This window comes from Crotalus tigris, unplaced genomic scaffold, assembly GCF_016545835.1.
Source record: "Crotalus tigris isolate CLP2741 ecotype Arizona unplaced genomic scaffold, ASM1654583v1 scf7180000024437.13266115, whole genome shotgun sequence".
Classification (NCBI taxonomy): Eukaryota; Metazoa; Chordata; class Lepidosauria; order Squamata; family Viperidae; genus Crotalus; species Crotalus tigris.
In genome coordinates this window covers 12,348,873-12,376,655 of record NW_024100606.1, presented here as the reverse complement: position 1 = coordinate 12,376,655, position 27,783 = coordinate 12,348,873, and the positions used below count along the sequence as shown (strand labels likewise).

At 37.6% G+C, this 27,783-nt stretch overlaps 1 protein-coding gene across 1 annotated transcript; it reads right to left on the bottom strand.

Moving 5' to 3' along the window:
- Window positions 1-5: 5 nt before the first annotated feature.
- Window positions 6-26,828, bottom strand: LOC120302745 (disintegrin and metalloproteinase domain-containing protein 22-like). The gene is made up of 3 exons (XM_039331618.1): window positions 26,334-26,828; window positions 25,766-25,926; window positions 6-113 (listed from the first exon to the last, which is right to left on the bottom strand). Exons 1-3 carry the CDS (start codon window positions 26,410-26,412, stop codon window positions 33-35), a joined length of 321 nt encoding a protein of 106 aa, XP_039187552.1. The 5' UTR covers window positions 26,413-26,828; the 3' UTR covers window positions 6-32.
- Window positions 26,829-27,783: the final 955 nt, after the last annotated feature.

The following is a 27,783-nucleotide window of genomic DNA, read 5'->3' as shown; positions in this document are numbered from 1 at the left end:
AAAAATCAAATAAAATGAATATATTTATATACTTACTGATTTAATTCTATATCTAGGATGAAAGAAGATCCAAAAGCATCAACCTGGAAGCTGACTCTAGCAATATGAGTTGACTGCAATATAAAAATAATTACAATTGGTTAGTTACTATAACTAAAAACTCATCCTAAAAAACAAAATTCTGCATCAGTCCATAAGTAGAGAAGTTCTATATAATGCTACATAACTAAGGTGTTTCTATAGAGAGGGAAACAAAAAGCTAGCTGTATCATATTATACATATTGTGGGTTTCCACATATTTTAACAATTTTAGAGCTTTTGCTTTTTTATTTTTTTAAAAAAATTATATGGATGTCCATTTCACACCAAGCGACATAAAATAAAACGTTCTGCAAAACTACATTAAAAAAATTAAAAATTCTACAAGATCATATTAAAATATTAAATATTCATAAAATCAAGATCATAAGAAGGAATGCATAGGAATGTTATATATGATGCACTGAGCACAAAGATTTTATGTTGCCAGGAAATTCCCAGGCCTGTTGGGAAAAAACACATTTTAAGGGATTTCTAGAAGGTCATAAGGGTTAACTTCACCTGGGGTGGGGAATGAAAATGGGCAGATGCCGCTGCAGAAAAGTCTTGTCTCTTAGGAGTGACATGACGTGCCTCTCCTTCTGAACCTGATGGGACAGGTAGATATCATTGGGGAAAGCCTGTACCTCAAATAACCTGGCCCCTGCTATGTTAAAATTTTAAAGGACAAAACCTGCAGTTTCAATTGGACTTGGAAGCAAACTGGTAATCAATGTGGCTCATGGAACAGTGTCATCCTACTAAGGAGAGATAGAGTTGCCAGTGCCACCAATTTTGGCCCAGCTGAAAGTTTTGAGTACTTTTCAAGGACAGCCTTATGTAGAACATGTTACAGAAGCCAATTTGGAAAGTGAAGAAATCTGTAAAATTGGCATAGCAATATTGTATTTCTGTTTAATACAAGCAGACCTTAGGTTACAGTAGCAATTGGGGCTGGAATTTCCATTGCTAAGTGATGCGGTTGTAAAGCCTGATGTCATGTGATTACATCATTTAGCAATAACAATACCAGCAATCCCAGTTGTCATTATAACTCAAGGACTATGCAGCTTGTTAAGCAAAGACCTTGCATAACTGCAACATAGGAACAGACAGGAATTGGACTAAAAGACATTCAAGGTTCCTCCCAACTCTGTTATTCTGTTATTTCTAAATCACTTTTTAGATTTATACATCTTTGAAACTAAGGCTGAAGCTTTTGAATAAAGTAATTCTCTATGGAGACTTTTTTTATTATTATTTCTGGAGCTCCATTTAAATTGAATATTGGAAATTTTTATTAGTAACTCCTTGACTTGCAAAAACTTGGAAACAAAAGAGACTAAAAGCATTTAAATAGAAAGAATTAATTTTATTTTTTACAAAATGGAACTTGAAAATGTATTCCTTAATAAATCTATGCTATGGGATTATAGCCTGTCTTTGTACTTTTTTTAAATCTACCTTGCCAACTGGCTGGATCTATAAACAAAGGACTTCATTTTTTCAATTAAGAGCTACTATTTTATCTTTTACCAACAGAGTGTGCTATAAACCATGACTATACATAAAGGTACCAAATAAGGTTCTGGAGATGAACCAATCCATTGAAAACAAAAATATGTGTCCCAAGATAATGTTACAGGATCCAATCTGGGTTGGATCCAAATTGTATCCTACAATCCCACTGAACCTTATGAAAGCAATGTTTGATTATTTGAGTACAAGACTGACACAATCTCTAGAAGCTAAATTTGAAAAAAGTTTGAATAAGATTTCAGGGGTAACAACAACAGCAGCAGCAGCAGCAGCAGCAGCAATAGAGTTGGAAGTGATCTTGGTGGTCTTCTAGTCCAACCCCCTGCTCAGGCAGGAAACCCTATACCATTTCAGACAAACGGCTGTCCAGTCTCTTCTTAAAAACTTCCAGTGTTGGAGCATTCACCACTTCTGGAGGCAGGTTGTTCCACTGGTTAATTGTTCTAACCATCAGGAAATTTCTCCTTAGTTCTAGGTTGCTTCTCTCTTTGATTAGTTTCCATCCATTGCTTCTTCAGATGCTTTGGAGAATAGCTTGACTTCTTTGTGGTAACCCCTGAGATATTGGAACTTAGGGTAATTAAGCAAGTGAATGACAGGATTGACTTTTTAGGGGGGGAAGGGACTTGGAATTAAAGTTTGGATAATTTGACTATGTGGGAACTCAGAGAAAAGGAATTTTGTCTGTGGTTCAGAGTGATTCCTAGAAATTCTTCTGCAAATATATGAAAAAAACTTTACTGAGTTATTGACTTGTAAAGAGGAAAGGATGAAGAAAAGGTTGAACAAGGTGTTTCCCCATGAATTCATGTTTTGCTGTAATGAAACAAACATCAAGAGATGTTTTGGCATATTTTCTGAGGAAAATACAAGGGATCAATGTCACTATGAGGCAAGACTGAAGAGTGATAACATTGATGTAACTGTTTTGAAGAAGACTCCTATTATGATCATGCATAAGAGGAAATATTATTTCTTCCTAACAGACATTTTGAAGCAAAAAGAATTCCATTTCACTGGGAAAAGTTGGAGGCAATAGTTTTTAATTTCCAGCAATAAAGATACAGACTGAGTATCTTTCAAAAAGCTAAAGGCTTTATGGGAAAATGTTAAGGATGAGCTGGATCAAACTTTTATGGAGATTGCTTATAAAGATTCATAGGACCACAATTAACTAAAGACATTGAGAAAAGGGATTTTACTTTGGAAGCTGCAGCTAAGGACTTTAATCAATTTTTCTCTTGAAAATGGATTATAAATTTCTAACATAGAATGTAAATGGAGCAAATGATCCTCAAAAGACAAACTATTTCCACTCTTTGAGAAATTTGAAGCAAGATATAATTTGTTTACAAAAAACAGAAATAAGAAAAAAAGATGTTAAGTATTTCATGTTTAAGAAATACTTGGTGAAGAATTTATATTTGCAGGTTTTAAAAAGAATACTGAAGTTATTTTATATATTAATCTACAATTAAAATTGAAATTATTATTGACAGATGAACATGGTAGATAGGCTGCAATCAGTTGAAATGCAAGGGATTCTATCTTATCTATCTATCTATCTATCTATCTATCTATCTATCTATCTATCTATCTATCTATCTATCTAACTATTTATCTGTTATGTCTGGGGCTGTGATTGACACAGCAGGTGCAGGAAGCTGCAGAGAGACCCGGACAGACCACGTGGCTGCCCAGGCCAGACAGGCTGTCTCTAGCCTATGGCGCATGCGCAAGGCAGGAAAAATACGTTGCATTGATTGGTTGATGTTGCTCCCTGTAAGGGGGTATAAAAGGGATCCGCGCCATTTTGTGTTGTTCTGTTGAAGATTAAATAAAGAAGCAACTGTTGTTACTCATGCCTCGTCTCAATGCCTTACCAACGCACAGAACAGAATGTTATCTATCAATCGTTTTATTTTTATACATCAAATTTAGAGACCACCATCTCACTCATAGAATGACTCTGTGCATTGTACAATTAACAATATAAAAAATAAATATATTTCAATAGGAGAAGGTAAAACAAGAGTAGAACAATTAAAGCTAAAAAGGTGGGGAGAGGGCCTTCAAGGAGCTAGCTAATTCCAAGATGCATACTGTCCTATGAGCTCTAAGCAAGTTAGCAGAATCAGCTTTCAAACTCTTCTAAAAGATCAGGAGAATTGGGTTTGCCTCACCTCTGCAGGAAGGATATTTCAAAGGGCAAAGGCATTAGGTAAAATGTCTTTCTGGATCCTGCCAGTCAAAATTCTTTAACTGATGGCATCTATAACATAATTTTCCTGCCACATCAAGTAGGGTGGGCTGATGTAATGAGTTCTGCAGGTAACTTGGCCCCAAGCCATGGGGGATTTTAAATTCAACAACTTGAATTATACTTAAAAGCAAAACAACACCCAGTGCAGCTTGCACAGTGGAAGTGTTAGTGGTGTCCATCTGTGGGGTGCCCAAAATTGCTCGTACAGCCATATTTTGTATCAGCAGAAGCTTCTGGATATTTTTCAAGAGTAGTCCATATAAAGCACATTGCAACAGTTCAGACATGACCAGAGTGCAAGTGACTGAGAGAAGGGTCTATTATTTCTCACTGGTAAGGGCTGGTATGCAAGGCACCCAAAGGGTGGGAAGCATGGCATGGTGGTGGCCATGGGAGGACTGAGGTAAGTGAGCTAGCGCTTAGTGCCCTAACTAATTGGGGAAAGCAGGGATGCTGGTCATTACTTGAGGCACCTTGACCTTCGACCCTAATGGGCAGGCTGGAAGAGAAGTATCTGTACACAATTTAAATAAACTTGCACAGTTAGAAATGAATAAGTTACAGAAAGCAGAACAGTTTGTAATTGAACATATGAAAAAATAACATAAGTAGAAAGCAGACTGAAGAGTATTAATAGAGCTGATTGTGTGACTCTAGATTAACCTGTCTTGGAACATGATTATTCACATGACATGTTAATACCAATGCCTTGGTAAGGCCACACTTGGAATACTGCATCCAGTTTTGGTCACTATGATTTAAAAAAGATGTTGAGATTCTAGAAAGAGTACAGAGAAGAGCAACAAAGATGATCAGGGAACTGGAAGCTAAAACATATAAGGAACGCTTGCTGGAATTGGATATGTTTAGTTTAGTGAAGAGAAGGACTAGGGATGACAGGACAACAGTGTTCTAATATCTTAGGGGTTGCACAAAGAAGAGGGAGTCAAGCTATTATCCAAAGCACCTGAAGGCAAGACAAGAAGCAATGGATGGAAACTAATCAAGGAGAGGAGCAACATAGAACTAAGGCGAAATTTCCTGACAGTCAGAACAATTAATCAGTGGAACAATCTGCCTCCAGAATCTGTGAATGCTCCAACACTGGAAGTTTTTAAGAAAAGACTGAACAGCCATTTTGTCTGAAATGGTATAGGATTTCTTGCGTGAGCAGGGGGCTGGACTAGTGATCTCTAAGGTCCCTTCCAACTCTATATTATTATCAATCATCGCACAGTCAGCCAGATGTTCAGACTGGATTTGGCATTTTGTCTACCTATCGAGTCCTTACCCAGGACCTGGGATAGGCAGATGTAGATGTTTGATGGTATTACAGGTATCGTCGCAGGATGGAAGCAGTTCCTAATAAGGCCGCCTTTTGAAATTGACTAATAGAAAATTTGTCAATGCCAATGGTGTTCAAGTGGTGCTCCAGTTGTTTTGGGATTGCGCCCAAGGAGCCTATGACTATTGGTACTACCCTTGCTTGCTTTTGCCACAGTCTTTCTATTTCTATTTGTAGGTCTTTGTATTTTGTTATCTTCTCCAGTTCTTTCTCTTCTATTCTGCTATCTCCAGGCACTGCCACGTCCACTATCCAGACTTTTTTGTCTTTCTTATCGACAATGTTAAGTCTGGGGTGTTATGTTGCAGGTGCTTGTCTGTTTGAATTCTGAAGTCCCAGAGCAGTTTAATTTTATCATTTTCTATGACTTTCTCTATTTTATGATCCCACAGTTTTTGCTTACAGGCAAATGATATTTTTTGCAGATCTTCCAATGCACCATTGTTGTACTTTGTCATGCCGCTGCTTGTAATCAGTTTGTGCAATCTTCTTGCAACAGCTTACCAAGTGGTCCACTGTTTCTTCAGCTTCTTTGCATAGGCGGCACTTACTGTCTGTTGCTGTCTTCTCAATTTTGACTTTGTATGCATTTGTCCTTAAGGTTTGGTCTTGTGCAGCCAGAATTAGTCCCTCGGTCTCTTTCTTCAATTTTCCTTCTCTTAGCCATTGCCAGTTTTTATTATTATCTGCTTTCCCAGCTATTTTTTTCATGTATTGGCCATGTAGTGCTTTGTCTTCCCATGCCTCTATTCTGTTCTTCATTGGTCTTTCTTGTAGGCCAGTTTGGTCTCTCCAGTAGTCAGTAAGCCTTCCTGATATACTAATTTCAGTGCATCTTCATCATTGTTCTTCAGATATTCTTCCAAAGCCATTTTTTTCTTTTTTTTTTTTTTTTTCTTCAACCATCTGATGTACTTATAGCATTCCACGCCCACCTATTTGCCTTGGTAGATAAAGTCTATCAATGTCACTGCGTGGATGAAGGGCGTGATTCATTGTCATTATTTTTCTGGTCTGCCTATCCATTGCTTTTAGTTCTGCTTGAGTCCAGTCCACTATTCCAGCTGTGTACCTAATGACTGGGATTGCCCAGGTGTTGATTGCCTGTATGGTATTTCCTCCATTGAGTTTGGACTTTAAGATCTTCTTCACTCTCTTGATGTATTCACCTCTAATCTTTTTCTTGACTTCAGTGTGCTTGATGTTGTCAGCTTGAAGGATACACAAGTATTTGTAGTACTCTTCCTCATCCAGACTCTTAATGTTATTTTCGTGGGGCATCTTGATTCCTTCAGTTTTCATTATTTTTCCTTGTTTGATAGTAAGTGTGGCACATTTGTCCAAGCCAAACTCCATTACAATATCTTGGCTATATATACGGACAGTGTTGAGCAGCGATTCTATTTAAGATGATGTTTTTCCATACAGCTTCAGATCATCCATATAAAGGAGGTGGGATAGTCTGGCAGATGTTTTTGATGTTTGATAGCCATGTCCTGAGTTATTCAGTATTGTTGACAGAGGAAACAGTGCAATAACACATAGTAATGGTGATAATGAATCTCCTTGAAATATTCCTCTCTTGATATTAACCTCTCCCAGCTTTTCACCATTGATCTGCAACTGTGTCTTCCATTGTGCCATCGATTTTTGCACAAATTATTATTATTATTATTATTATTATTATTATTATTATTATCATCATCATCATTATCATTTATGAATGGGAGCACACTATCTTTATTATGCTGAATTCCTTGGAGGAAGGGTGAGATATAAAAATGGCAAACAGTTTACCTTGGAATCTCTTCCATGTTATGGCAAAAGGTTACCCATCTAAACCAGCAAAAATGTTGTTGATTAAACAAAAATACAACTGTAGCAGATCAATAGTGTAAAATATTGTTTTTCTATACAAATAATTAATGTCCTCCAGAACATTGATTCCACACATTCAAAGATCAAAACAATTCAAGGCTAGGACTTAGACTAAAATTTAGATTTAAGATTTAGGATTTTCTATTCCTATATGCCTAAATATAAATATTTTCATTAGAGGATGAAAAATGGAGATCAACCATCAACCATATGCAGCCAATGGGGTGAAGTGCACATACGTATTATAAAATAGATATGGTACTCTGCTGCCCATAACCAAAACAATTACCAGAAAGAGAAACTGTTCCCCACTTCCTTTTAACTCTCCAGGATCACAAATTCCCAGAATATTTTTGTTCTACCCTGGTCTACAACCCGTCATTTTATAAAATTATTTTCTAAGAATGCCTAGAGAGTCCACAGGTGGCCCAGAGGCATTTTCCTAAATAAAGATAACAGTAGAGGCTGGCCCTTTACTACACACCAACTCTCCAGCATTGTTAAATGAAAGAAGTCTAAAAACCAGGTAGAACAGGGAATATGAATTAAACTCCAGGAGGCATCTGTGGGCATAATGCTATCGGTGAGCACTTCACTGCCTGCTCCTGATATAGGTGGGTGGAGAAAAAAGGATTATTCTCATTAATCCTCACCATGGGAGTTACATGCCTGAAGACTGTTGGTTTGGAGCTTAAGAATTCTAGATAGTTGACTGATTATCTGATTATCAGGAATCTCAAATACAACATCAGATTTTGTATGGCTACATGCCTTAAATGTACATAACACAAACAGTCCTGCATTTGTAAAGTGAATACTTATCTGAATGTCTTCTCATATCCAACAGATGAAATTTTCAGCAGTTTGGTATCAGCTGAAGGATGGCAATTAACCACTCCAATTAACAAGCTTCTTCTATGCTTTGCCAAAATCTCAAGATATCTTTTTGCCAATACTTTGAAAAACTTGAGAGCTCAAATATTTCTTTAACCCAGTGATGGCGAACCTTTTAGAGACTGAGTGCCCCAAAACTGCCCCCAGCCCTGGGCCACCTCCTAGCCCCACAGCATCAACTGTTGCGATGGAGCGTGAGGGCAGAGTCTTGTCTACACTTGCCTGGTTGCCATGTCCTTGGCTGCACTGCTCTGCATGGGCCACGTTCAGGAGCGATTCTCCTCCAGGGGTCTGCTGATGAGGAGGGGGTCGCGGGGGGGGAGGCAAAGCTGGGCAACAGCACATGTGCCCACGGAGAGGGCTCCGAGTGCCGCCTCTGGCACACGTGCTATAGGTTCGCCACCACTGCTATAACCCATGTACTGAAACCACAAATACCTACATTTTTAGCATTCCAAATAATCATATAAATATTTCAGTTATGCTCCCAAGACCTCTGCATGCTATTTCATATTAAGACAATCACGTAATAGTTAATAATGATTAAAACTCCGTGGAAAAAACAATTAGAGGTTAGTCTTAAGCCAGTAGACTTGTTATTGCAATCAGATTCCCATTTTTAATTTGTTTTTCACAAATTTCTCATATCATACAGTTTTCAAGTAGTATGAAAATACATGCTAAAAATTGGCACTATCTTCATTTTCTTTCTATTGAAAGGGAAGAAATTATCACAAAAACCAGGAAGCCCTTTATATGGTACAGTTGTTGTTACATGTCTGTAATGACTAATAATGTCACTTTAGGCTTTGCTAGGAACTGAGCTAAAGTAAAATGTGTCAAACTGATGATAACATAGATTTAAGAGCAACATTAAAGAACTGAAATCTATTTCAGATACCTATAAATCTTGAAAGTTACATTCGTACTGCCTGAGCTAATGCCCAGAAATTGATTAAGGTATTTATTTCTTAAGAAGCAGAATTGATTCCATAATTTTTCAAAGGGGAGTGTGTGTGTTTCTTTGTAACATGAGATTTAATGTTTGCTCTGTCATTGTTTTAGAAACATCAGTAATTAAGAGTAGTGCAGTGGCATAATACGTTTTTATTACTTGGATCATCTGGCTCACAATTAGGAAAAATTGTTCAAATTCTTAGCCATTATTATTTCAATTCTAATGCCATTCAATCTGGCCAGGGAGATTTCCAAGAAGATATCCATTTGTTTCCAATTATTAATTTTAGTAGCACTTTAAGAAATGAGCATTCCAATTTGTTCCTTTTTTATTTTAAAAATATTATTTTTCTCAGATCAAAGCGATCACAATCTGTATACATCATATTGTTATCCTAATAAAAATTATCCAATGTCAGTACCATCCAGGACTGGATCAGAACATGACCTTTATTGTGAGTACTAAATTAGTGCCCTGAATCCTGATAATTAAATAGAAAATTATTTAGCACAAGTCTTATAACTGTCAGACTTTCCTTTACATTTTACACTGGAAAAAGTTAATACAAACAACAAATCTCACTGCCAATAATCCTCTCTCCTTCATGCCCATCAGCCTTCTTGTCTTTTCAGGGAGTTGTAGAAGAGTTGGAAAAATCTCAAAGTGCACACAATTGTAGGAAACGAGCAAAGAAAATCACAAATAGTGACTGTGTGACCACAGGGATCCATGACATTGTCATTGCAAGCTAGACTCTAAGCACTTGGATCATGATAATATGACTGCAGGTGTGCCCTGCAATGGCTGGAACTTCGAGGACCAGTTTATAAGTGCTATTTGTTCAGCATCATTGCAGGTTCGAATGGACACCGAATGAGTAGTCATTAAGTGAGGACCAACTGTAATATGAGCATATGTATTATTCCTCAAATAACTAGATCCAAACCTTTAAAAAGCTACAGTGCGACTGAAATTGGTTCCAGAAAAATTCCAGCGAACAGACCAGCTGACCAGTTCTTGAAATAGGCTGGGCTGAAATAATGCAGTTAAACCAAAGTCATCCTGTGAGTTTCCAAGGTTAGACTAAACCATGGTCTCTGAGTCCTATTCCATATCATAACTACTAGAAACTGGGCTAGGCAATCAATTGTCCTTGAAATGTTTCGCACTATAGTTCCCTCATGCTGGGCAGCTGACCAGGCTGCACTGACATCCAAGATATTTGGAAGCACCATATCTATACTAGTGTCTAATAACTGAGGTAAGGTCCAGCTTACTCAGGTTGAGTATGCTAACCAGGTTCCTTCACTGATAAAAAGCATTCTTAACTATTTTTCTCACTTAAAATTATTTCCAGAAAAATCAATTCCTTTCTTATCCATATGTTTATTAAAATATCTGAAAATATTAAAATATCTGAAAATATTACATTATTTTTAATATTTTATTAATAATCTGAGATTAAATTTTTAATTATACTTCTAGCTGCTGTAAAGAAGATGGGAAGGCACTTCTTTGTATCTTTTTTTCTTTCTTTTCTCTTTAACTTTCTAACATTTTCTGGACTTTTAGCCCTCTACTTTCTTTTTTTTTCGTGTTTTATATTAGTTTGTATTAGTTTTTATCTTCCTTTTAATTTTTTTAAATAAAATTATATTAAAAAGAATGTTAATTGAATTCTGTGATATACCTGTTATTGGTTTAAATTGCTCTATCTTCTTGGCTGTTTTTTACATTTCATATATAATGCGCTTGTATTTTTTAAAAAAACATTTTAAACCATCTAGAGCAGAGGTCCCCAACCCCCAGTCCATGGACCGGTACCGGACCACGGCATGCCAGCAATTGGTCCACACAGATAAGCAAAGCCCCATCTGTGGGATGCAGGCAGCACACAAAATCACACACCCTCCAGTCCACGGAAAAACCTTTCTCCACGGAACCGGTTGCTCTGATCTAGAGTCTCTACTGTGAGATAAGCAGTTACATCAATTAATTATTTAACTAGTTAACTACCATAGCTCACTTTATTTTAAAACAATCTCTGAACAATGGTAAAAAAATCCATATAGTTGCTAAGACAAGAGATGAATAAAGATGATATATATATTTCTGGTGATTTTTTTCCACTTCATAATAATCCTATGAGATAATTTGGATGGGTAGGTAAATTTTATGGGCAAATGCATTGTTTTTATCTTATTGTTGGACAGTGCCCACACTCACTTTTGGTGAGATGGGAAGCTATATAAATTTGGTAAATAAATAAATGAATAGAAATAATATCCTAATCATTACACCAGTTGATTTTTTCCAAAATTTATTATAATATAATATAACATAATATAAAGCATAAACGGTGGCACAACTTTGGTTGTGTTGTTAAACATAGTTCTCCTAACTCTATCTTCTGAAACCATTCTTCCAGAAAAGGCTGGCATCACACAATACTGTGTCTTTCAAGCAGGTATATTGTTAATAGGAGAGATCTAGCAGAGGATTCAATTTCCCAATTCATGTCATCCACCAGAATAACTGAAGCAGCCTCTGTCCCAAAGTAGGTCAGAGACTAAATTAAAATGTATCTAAATAATTAGAATAATTCCACAGTGAATCACTTAATAAACCCCTGTATTCCCCAAAATATTTTGCCCAAAATTAGCAAGTAAAGTACAGTATTTCTATTATTTTTAATAATTAAAATTCTTCATATGAAGATAATAATGCCTTTTCCATTGCTGAAGAATCTATTATTCAATTCTGAGGTCTAGATTTATAGCCCACTCTGGCAGACTCATATGTGATAGAGTTTGTCCAAATCTTCAACCCACACAACTGAAAATTAACCGTCACACAATCAGACATTGATCTATTTCCATCCATGTCCAAATATATAAAAACAACAGTAACTACAAGAATAAAATAATTAAAATACAAGCTATTTTATCCATCTGGCTTCTAGGAAAAAGTTCAAGGTTTGTATCTCAGCACATTTAGTAATGAAGCTTGTCACATCCAAAACAATCTTATTACACAACATTGGCGGAAGCAAAGTAGTGTGAAATTTGGTTTTAGCAAGAGTCAGAAACAACCTCCTGAAACCAGTTATTTGTTGAGTAACAAAGGACATATGATATCCATTCATCCCACATGGAAATGTCAAGTCTTCTACTGTTGCACAATGCAGGTGAGAGAAAAAGAATGGAAGAAATAAGAAAATAAACCCTATGACAAATATACCTGTCCTCCTTCAAAACTTCTTCCTCTGCATGCTCGGTCAGTTATTTTCTAGAACCCAAATCATGTATAATTCTTTTTTCATAACCAGCATTCCCACATAATTCTTGAATTCTGAAAATAATTAATTCCCTAGCAAACTATGGTTTAAACCTGGTACTGTACTGTAATACGTTTTTTTAATTATAAGTTTGGTCATTATTAAGGGATATGTGTGCAAGTCACAGTCACCATGCAAATGTCATTTCCCATATAGTGGCAGTCATCACATGGTGACTGTTACGTATGCAACCACTCACCACTTGATCTAAGCAATTTTGGAACTGTTACCATAGACAATTTATCTCCACAGCAAATACGGTAACATTAAAAGCAAACCAAGCCAAACATAGTTAATCACTATACATCAAAGACTCCACACACAATGATGGCTGCCATATGGAACTCTTCAATTCCATATGTGTGTCCAACTGTATGGCAAACAGCAGCTCTATTAATAAAAAACAAAACCTTGTTTCATTAATATTGAACTTTACATTCATGTATACTGCCAATCTAAATACTGCATTGCTTTTTCTTGAAGGGGGTTTTATTTGTTTTTGTTTTAAACATAAGAATTCAGGTCAACTAATTCAGATGAACAATCTTTTTTTAAGTTTCCAAAAATATAATTTTATAATGAAGAGGCAAAGACTCAAGGTCATATTAAAGTACTTTTGCACAACAATGCCTTTTTAAGACACTGAGATCCCCAAGGACAGAAGGTTATTTTAGGACTCTATAAAACCAGCTTCTCCTCACTGCATCCATGTTAGTGTTATGCAGGGCTTTTTTTTTTGTCATAGAACGCCCAGAATGGAGTTCCGGCACCTTTTTTGGATGGAACCTTGTAGGGTAGGCAAGGCAGGTTGTATGACTTGTATGAGTTCCGGTACCTTTTTTTTTTTTTAACAAAAAAAGCACTGGTGTTATGTTTTTCTCCATGTGAAATCAATGGCCAGCAAGGAGAAGTATGTGGGAAACCAAAAATAATAAAGTAACTCTTCATGGAATGTTTTAAGTAATTAGGTCTACTGTCCTAAATGAAACATCTATCCATCTGAACATTTCAAATACAAATAATGGAATGGATGAGATGCCTTCTTCCTGAAATACAGTTTTTCCAGGTACAATAGAGACTGCAGAAAAGAGAAGGAAAGCAAAAGTCATTGGTGATGCAAGGAAGACAGGAAGAAATGTGAAGACTAAGTGCAAAGTTCCAGAGAGAGGCAAGAAAAGATAAAGTACTGGGCTGAACAATGTAAGAAATAGGAGGAAGCAGCAATGGGAGGTCATACAACAGAGTATTTCACTTATGTAAAGAAGTCTTCCATGCCAAGAAAGGCTATGGTCAGAGGACTTGATGAGTAGGAACTGCATCACCAACAAGTAAGGAAGTGGCAAAAGAATAGAAAAGGTCAACATTTTTCCCAATACTAAAGAAAAGTGATATGAAATATTGTTACAACCACCGAATGTGGCCTTGATACCACATGTGAGTAAAATTCTCTTGAAGATAATCCAGCAATATTTGAATCCAACTGCAAATAGAAAACTACCTGGTGTAAAAGCAGATTTTTGGAGAGGAAGAGGAACATGTGATCATATTGCCAATCTAAGTTGGGTAATGGAAAAAGCAAAGGAATACCAATACCAAAAAGATCTCTGCTTCATTGACCATATAAAAGCCTTCGACCATGTCAAGCTCTGGAGTTGCATCAAAGATCTGGAATATCAAAACACCACTTCCAGCTCATTCAGTCATTGTACTCTGATCAAGCAGCCACTGTAAGAATGGAATATGGAGACACAAAATGGTTTAGAATTGGAAAAGCACTTGGCAAGATTATATCCTGTCACCTATACTGTTCAACATGTACACAGAAACTGTTATGAGAAATGCCCATTTGGATGAATCTACCATTGGGATTAAAATCGGTGTAAGAATATCAACAACCTCCAATGTGCAACAATGCTCGCAGAAAACAAGGAGAATCTGGAGTGGCTAATCTTGAGAGTCAAAGATGAAAGTGAAAAATTTTAACCACAGCTTAACATGAAGAAAACAAAGATAACAACAACTGCAGACAACATATAGGCCAGAAGGCAGATTGACAAAACAGTAAAGGAATTCATCTTCCTGGGCTCTAAAATCAACCCAAAAAAGTGGCGACTGCAGTCCTGAGATCAGAAGTCGTATAGCACTTGGAAGAACTGCAATATCTGGCATGAATAACTTCTGGAAGAGTAAAGACAACAGCCTCGTAACCAAATGCATATGATAACAAAATATTTTTTTCAATTGTACTTATGGCTGCAAAACTTGCTCTGAAAAAGGCAGCTAGGACTAGAGTGGTTGCCTTTGAACTGTGGTGCTGGAGGCGACTATTACACTCATATGGACAGCAAAAATAACAAACAAAGAATCTCCCCAAAAATATCACTTGAAGCCAAGATTGCCAAACAGAGACTGTCATATTTTGGTCATGTTGTGAGAGTTGATTCACTTGAAAAGTCAACCACCCCAGTACCCACTGATTGGACACTATAAAGGACAACACTACGATGACCATGGTGGATTTGAAAGAGGCGGTGTGGGACAGGAGGGTATGGAGAGTGCTGATCCATAGAGTGACCAGGGGTCGGACACAACTGAAGAGCTGACAGCAGCAATGACATTTACCGTAAATGCCGGCGTACAAGGCGACCCGGCGTATAAGACGACCCCCGTCTTTATAGCCGGGCCACATTCCTAGAACGTCGTCTTATACGCCGGAAACTACCAGTATTTCCGGCGTATCAGATGACTCGGCGTATAAGACGACCCCCGTCTTTGGCGCCGATTTCAGCGCTCGCGGAAGTCGCCTTATACGCCGGCATTTACGGTATTTTAAAGTGAGGAAAGAAGTTTAATTAAGATTTGATAATGTCAAAACTTGGCAAGACATTTATATTTACATTTTTATTAGTTTTACAATGACTACAGAGACCCCCATTATCTGACCTGATAGTCTTCATCCAACCCCAACATGTTCTCCATAGCTAAATATAGTACTGCTGCTGATCCAAAGAAGAGTAGCATATGAATATTCTACATTGTATCTGTTTTTATAATATTGTTGTTGTGGTTTTTATATATTTTAATATCTATATTTTTATATGAGATTTTACCCATTTATTGTCTGCTGCCCAGAGTTACCTCCAGTGAGAAAGGTAAATGGATGGATGGATGGATCGATGGATGGATGGATGGATAGATTAATAGATGGATGGATGGATGGATGGATGGATGGATGGATGGATGGATAGATAGATAGATAGATATTGCATACTGCACTACCAACTGCTAAGTCATGGTTATCTCTCCTGTTCTCTATATATCAAAATTGTGGAGAAGTAATTTAGAATCAGTACCTTTGTGACACATTATAAATTACGCTCTGCTATATTTGCAATGTGTATTACTGTATCCTTTCCATTTTATTTGATCTATCCATAGATCATATCCAGTATTGGAAAGAAATTCAATATTTGTGGAGATAGTCAAAGAAGGCTATGATGAGCTCGTCCTGGAAAAACTGGTCCATCCTTACTGAATTTGAAATCATATAGCAAATGTGGCAGCTTATGGATTACATAATTCTATGGGGTTATTGTAAGGAATGCCAAGCTAATAAACAGCTGGACATTGTTATTCCTTAATAATATATGAAGTTTGATCCATAGATGTGACAATACTTGTATGTGGATATGTACACTATTTTAAAATAATATACATAGGAAGGAATTCTTATGCTAATAAAAATTAGTCTGCAGATTTATTGACACATGTAAGAAACTAGTTTCCTGCCCTAAACTAACTTTATGATAAAGGGTTTCATTAGGTAAGAATTGTATTAAGCTTGCAAATAAGTGGATTTGATTTTAAACAAGAACACCATTTCTGGCTCTCTAAAGCAGCGGTTCTCAACCTATGGGTCGCAACCCCATTTGGGGTCGATCAACCACTTTTCGGGGGTCGCCAAAGGCGGCGATCTGCCAATTTGTCCCCTCCGGGGGCGGCGGCACACATGCGCGCCGCGCATGGGGCATGCTGCGCATGCGCACCGCACATGGGGGCGCCGTGCATGCGTGCCGCGCACGCCCCCCCCATGCACGCTGCGCATGCGCATAGCGTTTGTGTGACGGGGGTCGCCGTCACACAAACGTTGAGAAACGCTGCTCTAAAGCCTTTGTAACATGACAGAAGGGAGATGTTTTTAAATACACTGGTCAGAACAACTTTCATTCTCTGAAGAACATACAGATCAATGCCAAAACCACATTACTTATTTTTAATCCAATCCAATATCCTTCTTGATCGTATAATTCCTGAACCTTTTTCAACATGTCTTCAATATAAAATTGCCACTCATTTAATAAATAATTGCCTTTATTGCATAGCAGATTTAATCATACATTTTTGTTCATTTGGACTTTGTTGCTTTGATATTCAGTTGCCACTGACATAAAGACTGCAAGTGCTAACATCCCCAGCTCCTTAATTTTCCACTCCAAAATAGCCACATGAGACTCAGAGAAAATTAAAATAAATTATACATTTATTATATTATCATGCAGGTCTCCATAGGATGTCATCAGTAAAGTCAACATGATGGCCCGAAAGTTCAAACTCTGATCATACTGGTTTCAATCTTGACATGATTAATACTGAGATTTTAATCAGTGTTAAAACTAACATAATACTAAGATTTTAATTAATTTAAAGAGTGGTATTTTCATATCTTTAGAATCCAACATGAATGAATCCATGGAGTTAGACCAAGTCTACTTTATATTTTTAAATTATCCTTTATCAGAAAAACCAAGGTGCCATGACTATTGCATATAACCAACGGTCCATAAAATTATCATTTTGCCAGACTGAGCCTTTCATTGCATGAGCTGGCTGTGGTAGCCTCATCGAGTTTAAGGATTAAGTATGCTTTGGAGAAAGGACTGTGAGTCATCTGGATGGACATATATTTCTTGACTGTTATGCATATTCTGCATAACATAATTTTATGCAGAATTTTTGTTTTGGCCCTAACTCTGCATTTCTTCCAGAATAATTATTTTTGAAATGTAGACATGGATCAAAAAGTTCTAGACCAGTGGTTCTCAACCTGTGGGTCGGGACCCCATTTGGGGTCAAACGACCATTTCACGGGGGTCGCCAAACAACGCAGTCCGCCATTTTTCCCCCCTTTTCCTTAGCTGTGCTACTCCCTTTTATTCTATTGGCTTTTGAAAGCCAATAGAATAGACTTGTCCAGGCTGTCTCTGCCCTGCTGAGCCTGCCAAAAGTCCCATTCTGCAAACGGTGCTGCACCAGTTGAGTAATCCTCGACTTACGACCGGTTGAGTAGTCCTTGACGTACGACCGGTTGGGGGTCGCGGCATTAAAAAGGTTGAGAACCACTGTTCTAGACAAATCAGACTTCCATTTCACTATGGGACCTTCCATAGTTATCTTCAGACTTTAGGGAATTGATAAAAACATGACAAAAAGCAGACATAGTCACCAACTAAGAGAAAATGAGAAAAGTAGAGAGTTGCCACTAAAAAAAAAAAATCTCTGGAATCAAACTATAATTACTATGCCTTCCTAAATAAAAAGTCTCCAGCAGTATTTCAACTTGCTGACTTTAAACCTGCTTTCTACTGAAAGATTAAAATAGAGTGTAAAATTATCATGTTCTTCACTTTAAACTGAAATGAGTTTTAAGTTGAAATACAGCACATATAGTCATAAATGAATAGATGGTCCATTTCAAAGTAAAATGTTGGTGATGCATATACCACTTTGAAGTACACACTACTCCTTGCTAGAATTCATTACTAGAAGGCAGAAAAGTTTGAATAACTTAAGAGAACTTGCTTTCATAAAAGAATAATTTTTTTCTTACAATTTCAAGATTCACAATACAGATGGTTCTCGGCTTACAACCACAACTGAACCCAAAATTTTTGTTGCTAAGTGAGACAGCTGTTAGGTGAATTTTGCCCTATTTTATGACATTTTTTTGTCACAGTACTTAAGTGAATTCTTTCAGCTGTTATATTAGTAACACAGTTGTTAAGTGAATCTGGCTTCCCCATTTACCCTGCTTGTCAGAAGGTCACAAAAGATAATCACATGAACCTGGAATCTTCATAAAGTCCTAAATAAGCCATAAATATGAGTCAGTTGCCAAGTGTCTGAATTTTGATCACATGGCTATGGGGATGCTGCAATGGTCGTAAAAAAAGTCTCTCTTTTCAGTGCCATTGTAACTTCAAACAGTCACTAAATGAATTGTTGTAAATTGAGGACTACCTGTATAGAGATGAAGCAAGGCAATATTATTTGGCTGTTATTAACAGATGGGGTCTATAGTTACATATATGAACTTTTTCTAACAAATATGTATGAAACATAAGTAACTTTTTCCATTAGAGTAACAAATTGTATCACACAGTTTTAAATTCTTGGGCTACGTATCTCTGAATTATTTATCAAAATTCCAACTACCATATTTTTCGGCGTATAAGATGACTGGGCATATAAGACGACCCCCAACTTTTGAGAAGATTTTCATGGTTTAGCAAGTTGTCTTATACACCGGAAAAAACGGTATGTATCTTATCTCATTTCTTTAGCCCACTTTTAATCCAAGCAGCAAACATTAAAGAATCTTTAATGAAGAACTATAAAGAAGTGACAGTTCACAAGGTAAACAGAGTACATCAAAGTTTCCAGATAGTTACAACTCCCAATTTATTTTCTATTTAAGATTTTTTATGATTTAAAATATCTTGCCCTCAATTCAATGTACCTTTTTTCAGGTTAAATTTCATTTTACGATATAGGGAACCCATTTGCTTTTATATTTCCACATAAGCAGCAATTAGAATTTATTTTATTTTCTGATGTGGCACCTATTCTTTTGAAGAGCATACCATCTGAAATTAGATTTCCCCCATCTCTACTGGCCTTTTCTCTACTGGAAAGGTTTTAAGATTGGTGGTTCTCCCAGATATGATGGTCAAGAGATTAGTTGGCCCAGGAGGTGTTGTTAATTCACTGTTGATAGGTTTATCCTCAGTTCCTTTGCTGCTGGTAGTTTTTTGCTTTTTGTTATTTGTCATTTATATTTATGTATTCAACCAGCTGCCCAGAATTATTGTTTCAAGATAGGTGGTCATATAAAACAAAAGAATCAGTCACTTAATAAAGTATTAGATTCATATCCTACATTTTGTTCAGGAAATTGAAATACCCTCTGTGGTGCTCCATCCTTCCATATTTCCTTGAAACAATAACCCTATGAGAAGGGTTGGATGGAGAGAGAATGATTGGTTCCCAAGATACTCCAGGAACCTCCATGACTGAGGATGGATGAGAACCTGAATGTCTCTGCTCCTAATCCAACCCCTTAACCATTACATTACAATGCTTTGTGAAATGATAATGATCAAGACTATAATATTTTTAAAGAATTATTATTCTTAATATTATAAACATGTGCAGCTAAAAAGCACCATCTCACATTTTCTGACCCAATATTAGTTAGAACACATACATTCAATTTGTTTCAAAACACTGGGCTACATTTACTTAACTGCAATGTAATTAGAAAACATAGAAGCAATCAGTCAAAAGGTCTTCAACTGGGCAAGAACCTTATTGCATACAGTGGAATATGACCATCAATTTTAAGCATTTAATGCTTGCATATGGTCAAGAAGACAGATGCACACCCAAAGCACTGGCTAATACATGACATTCTCTCTGACAGGTAAAGTGAATATTTGCACCTGCATTTTGAAGCTATCACACAAAGTTGAAATGGTGCCAAGGAATTGGAGAATAAACTCTTCCATCTGTTATCTCTGCAGCAAAAATGCTGCTCTACTCCAATCTCTTTCCAGTTTCTTAACAAAAATTTGCTGTTTCCTAATGGAAATACCAAGCAGCTAAATATAGAGCACTTCTCGATCATTCAGGCCTAAGCATCAGCCTGTTTCAGTTTTTCACCTTGATCCTCCTCTAGGCAACCCAAACCCACTGGAAAAACATCAACTGCAATGTTCTTTTCAAAATTAATTAAGGCAATCAAATGGAAGCAAAATGAATGATGATTATATTGATTAAATTGTAAGATAGCTTTTGAATGCATAGTTATAATGTATCTAGTATGCCCAATATTGTAACTAATATTCTTTGGATGAATTATCAAATTATTTAAAACAGTAAAAATTTCCCTAAAATGTTTTTTTAAAAATACAGAAAAATGGAATAAATTGCACAGGAAACAGAAAAACCATTATTCTAGGCTGAATATTTAAACTGAGAATAAACTGATTTAAAATGTCTAGTTTTCCATTGCTTTCTCCTTCTTTGTTACTTATGATGCTTGAAAAACTTGTCTGAGAAACTGCAGGCTTCCCTAAATAATCTAAGACAGATTTATACAATCTCCCAACCTGATTTTGATGGCATCTATAGGACTGCAGGATCACAACAGTAAAATTCAGCAGCAAAACAACAATTTTTAGCAACTTACTTGGAATAAAATAAGGGCTAAAATAAGTGCAGGTTTTTTGCAATTTTTAAAAGCTTATTTGCAACTCCTCCAGGGTAACTTTTTCATCTTCTTGTTAGGGATATCCACATGGTATGATCAAAAAAGTCAAGATGATGTCCACAATGGTTCTATCAGAGTCTATGATACTTCAATAGCATCTTAATAATCATTGTGTGAAAGTTTTTGACCCCAGTTTGTGGACACCTCTTCACCCTGTATATATGGAGCCAGTACAAAGTGATGATGGGAAACTGATAAAATGTGAACTGCAACATGGCACACATTCTGACCTTTCCTTTCCAAAGTCATATACAACTCTATAAGTGACATAATGCACATGTTAAAATTTGTCAGTCCTCCAGTGACACTCATATCCCTTCAGTCCTCAAATGACCAGCAGTGCTGAGAAACTGAAGTATGACTACTTCCCAGGGTAGGATGGGGAAGAAACAGAAAGAGGTCCTTAAGATAAATTAATCTCAGTAAACCATAAATACTTTTCTACATAAAAAGACGGGAAACTAGCCTACCTTCTATAGCCACATGCTACAAGAAAATGAAAGTGCATTATACTGTATTTGTCACGGTGAGATTCCCACTAAATTCATGAATTAGGAAGTCATCATAAGCATCCAGATCCAGTGAGATGGTGCAGTACAGATTTGTCTTAGACTACTTGAAGTCAAATTTTCTCCTTAACTTATTCCAAGACCTTTGGATTAAGCTTTCTGCAGAAATGAAGGTCCTAACAACTCTGTTGACTTTTTAAAATGCATTAAAACTACATTTTAAAGTAAGCTTTTAAAGCACGCTGTTTTAATATTTCTGGCATAATTGTTTCATTACAAGTATTATAAAGATTATAAAGATTTCAGTAGTCAGCAGTATAATGGTTAATAAATATCTGAACTGCATAAATACCTCCCCATGTACATCCACTGTAAATGCAAGAGCAAATATCAACACCCATTTTAGGATATCCATTTACTTGGGCTTTACATTAGTGATGTATCAAATTCAATTATATTAAGGGCAAGTAGTTCTTTTGTGCTCAGGAGCTATATTTTCCCTCTGTTTTCTTTAAAAAGTAGGGAAAGGGGAATGAAATCTGGTATCTCAAAAGGGGTAGATTTTGTGCTGTATTAAATCAAAGTTTAAAAAGGAATTAAAAGCATTATGACTGGTGAGTCCTATGTTATTATTTCCAACAACAATCTGCAGGAATTATAACTGTTCACTGACATTACCAGGGTTGCAAGGAGTGCCCATGGATCATGAGTTTCCATAGCATAACATGCTGATCAGCACCAGAATGCCTAGAAATTGCAGATACTTCCTTTTATTAATTACTGGAATTCCGTGAAATTTTGTTAGCCTCATGAAAGTTGTCGCAATCTTGTAATTGTTAGCAATTTTTTTTTTACAATGTCACTCAAGAGTTAGAAGAAGTTGCCAAACCCTGATTTAGCATTACATGAGCAAGCCAAAATGCATCTTGTCTTTCTGGGTTTCTCCCTGTTCTTTTTACTGAACATAGCCAAGAATGAGATGGGAACTTTGCTTTAAACTTTGCCACATGACTTGGAGTAATAAATTGTGGTTAACCTTAATCAGGGGCTATTTAAAACAGCTTTTCCCAATACGATAGATCTGCTTTCTCAGTGTTATACTCTCTATGGTGTTGGGAATACAGATTATTTTGCATTAATACAAGTTGCATTGTACACTATAAATTATACTACAACAGTAAATTGTAATACAATTTCTCTCATACAAATAATCCCTGAGAATTCTGGGAATTACAGTCTCAATATACATAGAACACATCTGGTTACAGAAAGCTGATGTAATGGAATGTGCACCTGGAGAAGGGGGGAGGGGTAATTCCCACAAGAGCAGTGCAATTTCCCAGGGAGGAGGTAGTACATTCCAGAAAGAATCTCAAATTAAAGAACTGTACAGTCCCAAGCTTGACTGGGGAGGGAGGAATAAGTTCAGGGTAGTCACACCTCAAAAGCTCTAAGGTTGGAGAGACTAACCTCTATTAGGGTAGAGGGTTATAGTTTTAATCTGGTAAGAATCTATTGAGTAGGTGTAAGCAAATAAAGAACTGGACTTGACTGGATTTCACTGTGTCATCTTTGGATTTGTTCATGACAGCAGATTTGGCTCCAGATGAATACATGAAGGTGTTCATATTATTTTCTTGGCAACAATAGGTTTTACTTTCATGTGAGAAGGCAGCCATAGGAATGTGTGTGTGAGAGAGAGGGGGGGGGAGGAGGGAGAGAGAGAGAGAGAGACGGAGTATAGAGATGAGAGAGAGTGAGTTACTACTTTTATCCATTTTTTTTTTTTTTTTACTTTCCCATCTAGCATATGGTCTCATTTTCCATGCAGGTACACACTAGACCTGACCTGTTTAGCTTTTTTTGAAAGTTGTGTGATGGCATGTGAGAAAGAACTTGAAAAAAAGAAGAGATTCTGCCTAAGGAATAGTCAGATAATTGGGGACATAGCCCATAGTTGCTGTCTCCTTCAGCAAACTCAATACAAAAGTCACTTTGGTGCAATGTGGGAAACTCCACTGGCCATAAACATTTTATATTGAGCAGTGAATGCCCAGATTTGACTCTGGTCACCTCTCCAGGTTCAAGCTCCCATGGGAACACAAGAATATTAACTAAGCTACCATCTGTTGAACTGCCGCAGGTTGAGACAAATTCTGCCAGCTGTACAGTTGTATCATGGCAGTCTGCAAATTGGTCATCTGTGCATTCACTTGCTGCTGGCATTGCAACAACATAGCAATTGGATCTTCAACAGATAGTGGAATTCCTTGAGGATTCCTAAAACTCCTTTCAGAAGAGATTATGAGATTGCAAGACTGATGCCAGCCTTTCCAGATAAACCAAGAGGAAACAGAACGAGATGAGCTACTCTATTTTACTGTAAGGCTACTCTGACAGTCTCCTCTAGTCTCTTTTACAGTGTGAGAAATTAAGAAGGATCCATCCTCACCTTCTTTCTCCACTTATTATATAATCCCTGTAGGTTATGTCCTCTCTTATCTGCCATTCCCCAGGCAGCATTTCTTTGCCCCATTTCTTAGGCTCTTTCTCACATACCATCACCATTACGTGCTGCTGCCTAGCTTATGTTGTGAATATTAACTTAAATTACTGAATTATGAAAATAATTGGAAAAATTATATGGAAATTATATATCTTAACTACTGTACAGCAAAATATTTGTCAAAGTACGCAAGAATAGCAATTTTATTTGATAGATCTACCACTAGTTCAAAAATTTTACTCAGAACATGCTTATCAATATGTCCACATCAAACTGGAATGGACTGCTTCAAGTTTCAGTTATGGGTCCTGCACTCTGCACTTACAATGACCTGGATGAAACATACTAAATCTGCAAATGCACAGGGCTTACAAGTTCTAATTAATATTTTTACTTCAAAGTCTTTTTGATTAATTTAGAGTTAGAGGACACATTTCAAAGTGTTATTCTGCTCTTTGTTCTCCTGATTTATTTTATTTAATTTTACAAGAGCTTATAAACTACTCTGGTTAGAAGCATCACTGATGGGCCTATAAGTCCTGTAAATAGACGTATGTCATGTACACTTGTCTATTGCAAACTAAATCTGAACTAATTCTAACCAAAAAAAAAACTTGAATTAATTTTTTAGACTTACTTTGATAGTATAAATTCTAGGCCTGTGCAATATTCACAGTGTTTCTCATATAGCAACCTTCTTAGCGCAGTTGCATCTTTTCCTTGGATCACATTTTACAACTGTGTACAGTGTGTGCACACACACACTGAGGCACTCTTTCCCTTTGATTTTAAAATCATTCAGTTTAACTTTCAGTGTAATCCTATGTAAACTTAGAATGAAATAGTTATTCAGCGGGGTTGATTATTTTTCAAAAGTATTTAGAATTGCAAACTTAAAACCACACAATATTATGTGGGCCTATTCAAAAAAAATTGCATTTAATTCAAGGATACTTCTTTGAGTTAAATGTATAAAGGACTGAAGATTGAATAATTAAAAAGTTGGTTTCAAATAGGTTTCTGAGTATCAAAATCTTCTTTTAAACTCTCTTAAAAACGAAGCTCTCAAATACATTCCAGATGAGAGGAAAACATAAGCATTTTATATTCAAAATGAGATCATAGATGCCTCTGTAATTCAAAGAAACACAGATTTCTGTAGAAGTTTAATGCTCTTACAGAACATCCTGTCTGGAAGTTAGGAAAGGCATTGCCAACCATTGATTGGAGGCACTTGAGAAAGCTTTCAATGAGCACCCAGAGGTCTTCCAGGATTGCTTTTAGGTAGAACAAATGTATATTGCTGCCAAATCCAACTCCATCTTGCTGAAAATGCATATTTCTGTATAGGTAGTCACATTTCCACAAGAGACACAAACAGGCTCTCTCACACACACACATACATTCAAGTTCAACAACTCTCTCATCTGAAGGTTTATTCTTTCCCAATAGCATTTCTGCCATGAAATTCCAAAGTTCAATCGTGATTTTAAAAAAATATCCCCATTAAATGCATTTCTCCAGATACATGGAGACTCTAGTATTCCTAACCCCAAGATTGCAGCAGGGCTTCCGGAAGAGGGGGCTTGACAGTGCAGTCTCAATTCATCCAGACAACAACACCTGGCTTTGGGGGGGGGGGGCTGACCTCGGATCGCTGTGAATAAATGGCTACATTCCCTCCCCGCGTGTTGCAATTTCTATGCATGGCGCATCAGGCGCGGAGTCGCGTTTTGGAAGAGTCCGCCGGCGGCGCCGCCGCCTCCCAAGCGCCCGTCTCCGAGCAACAGAAAAATCCCTCAGAGCAGGCGGGCCTCTAGCTGCCTACTCCGCCGCTGGCGTCGCTTACCTGCTTCCCAACAGAGCTATGGCCGATGCGAGTGTCGAGCAGGTCGTGAGGAGTTTCGTTGCCTTCACTGGCACTATAGAGGAGCCGAAAAGGGACGCTCTTCTGTTTTTCCCTGAAGCGATCCGCAGCCTTTCTCTCCATCTCAGTCAACAAGGTGTCTCCTGGGGGTGGGGAGGGGAGGGGAGACGGTAGCGGTCAACCAATTCCAGCAGGAAGGGTTCGGTTCATAACGACGACCCTCGGTAACTGGGCGCGGGTGCATAATGAGGCAGTTGCTTTCCACTTCGGAGACAGAAAGCAAAGGCCAACTCCATCTTACATACATATAGTGTGTGTACGTGTGCGATATTTGCCATGAGCTTCTTTCCCACATGCGCGCACAGCACACAGCTAACCCTGGTTCCTCTCTCCCGGGCCGGCGCCTGGGATGCTGCACACTGCAGCGCCGAGAGTCACCTAACCTCGAAGACGAGCTCCTGGCAAGGCGAGCTCTTCCCCAGCAGGTCCAGCAAACAGCGACAGCCCTTTCCCAGTGGCCGCCGCCGGGCGAAGGTAAGGAGGGTCTTACCTGAGCGGCCGCAGCGAGCTTCCGAGCGCATTCCGACGGTCCAGAACATCAAGGAGAGCAGAGGAGTCGCGATGTGCATGGCTGCCTCTTGGGAGAAGTGGCGGGAGAGGAAGGTGAGCTGCCCGCGAGAAGCGAGGATCACAAGGCGATTTGCGAGAGGGAGAAGAAGGGCGCTCCTACGGCCAGGCTGCTGCTGCTGCTGCTGCTAGCGGGAGAGGCGCCTCCTCGCCACCGCCTCAGTGCTGCATTGTGTGCCGCCGGCTTCCGCTCGCGTCGAGAGCTTTTACTGCATTGGGTATCTTGCTGTATCTCAGAGGCTTCAAGCTCCTCCCATCTCGTTTTCCTTCTCAGCTCCAGGCGAGGGGATCCACAATCGGACGAGCTGTCTCCCTTTCTGCATCCCGCTGCCTCCGATAGAAGGTGCGGAGGCGACGGCAAGAAAGGGAGAATCTGAAAAAGTTAAATTCGGGGGGGGGACTAGACGTACTACTCCCCTTTCCTATGCCAAGGATGTTTTCGTTGAAGTTGAGAAATTATTTTTCAAGCTAATGTGGAGAGAGAGCAAACGAAATATCGTAAATAGTGATAACAATTTACTGTATGGGTTACTAAATGTTGACTGAGCCATCCTGCTAACCACAGTGTCATTTGCTTGCTGATGGAAGTGGATTCTAGCCACTATGTTTCACAGATCATCATTTAGCATCCATACAACCAATTTGTGGTTTATGCAAACCATGATTTGGTGCAAGATGGGAATGAGTATTATACTTATCATATTGAAAGCTGCCCAGTCACTTCAACAGTGAGATAGAGAGCATATAAATTTTATAATAAATTATAAGCAGTAAAAATGAAATTTTGGGAAAAGCTTTAATTTTCTTGGAAGCCCAAATAGAAGCTGATTTTATGTTCTTCATATGAAATGTATAAAAGGAAATAAACACTCCTGAAAATAGATTAGGAAGCTACTTTGGAGTGAAGTTCTTGGAATCTCTTCACATTAATTGGATTCACACATTACTACAGTTCATTTTCCAAGTTGATAGGTTGCTCAATTACTTTTTAAAAAACCATAATTGGTTAGATTGCATGAGGATGTTATATGAATCCAAAACATTGTGTTTTATAGAATTGTTATGTGGTGCCTCAATTATGACTCATTTTTATTTTAGTCTGTATTATTTTAATGAATTATGGGGAATATGCATTGTTCGCCACTCAGAGTGATGTTAAGTTGGGCTATTGTATAAATTTGTGCTAAAACTAAACAAATTACATATTATATTTGATGTGTAAGTGTAGCCAACATGGCTTAGCTTTATATGGTACCAGGCCACTGTTGTTTGCAAAATGAACTAGTTAAAAATTATGACCTCTCTTAACCCAGGCAGCCATTATTGATTTTATCTCCATGATATTTATAAACTATTATGTTTAATATGGCTCT

Excerpts from the sequence above, each read along its gene's own strand:
- LOC120302745 (XM_039331618.1), bottom strand. The coding sequence starts at position 26,412 with ATGCACATCGCGACTCCTCTGCTCTCCTTGATGTTCTGGACCGTCGGA. Across the intron at positions 25,927-26,333 it reads AGCTCGCTGCGGCCGCTCAG|GAGACACCTTGTTGACTGAG; the intron begins GTAAGACCCTCC and ends CCCCACCCCCAG. Across the intron at positions 114-25,765 it reads ATAGCTCTGTTGGGAAGCAG|TCAACTCATATTGCTAGAGT; the intron begins GTAAGCGACGCC and ends TTTATATTGCAG.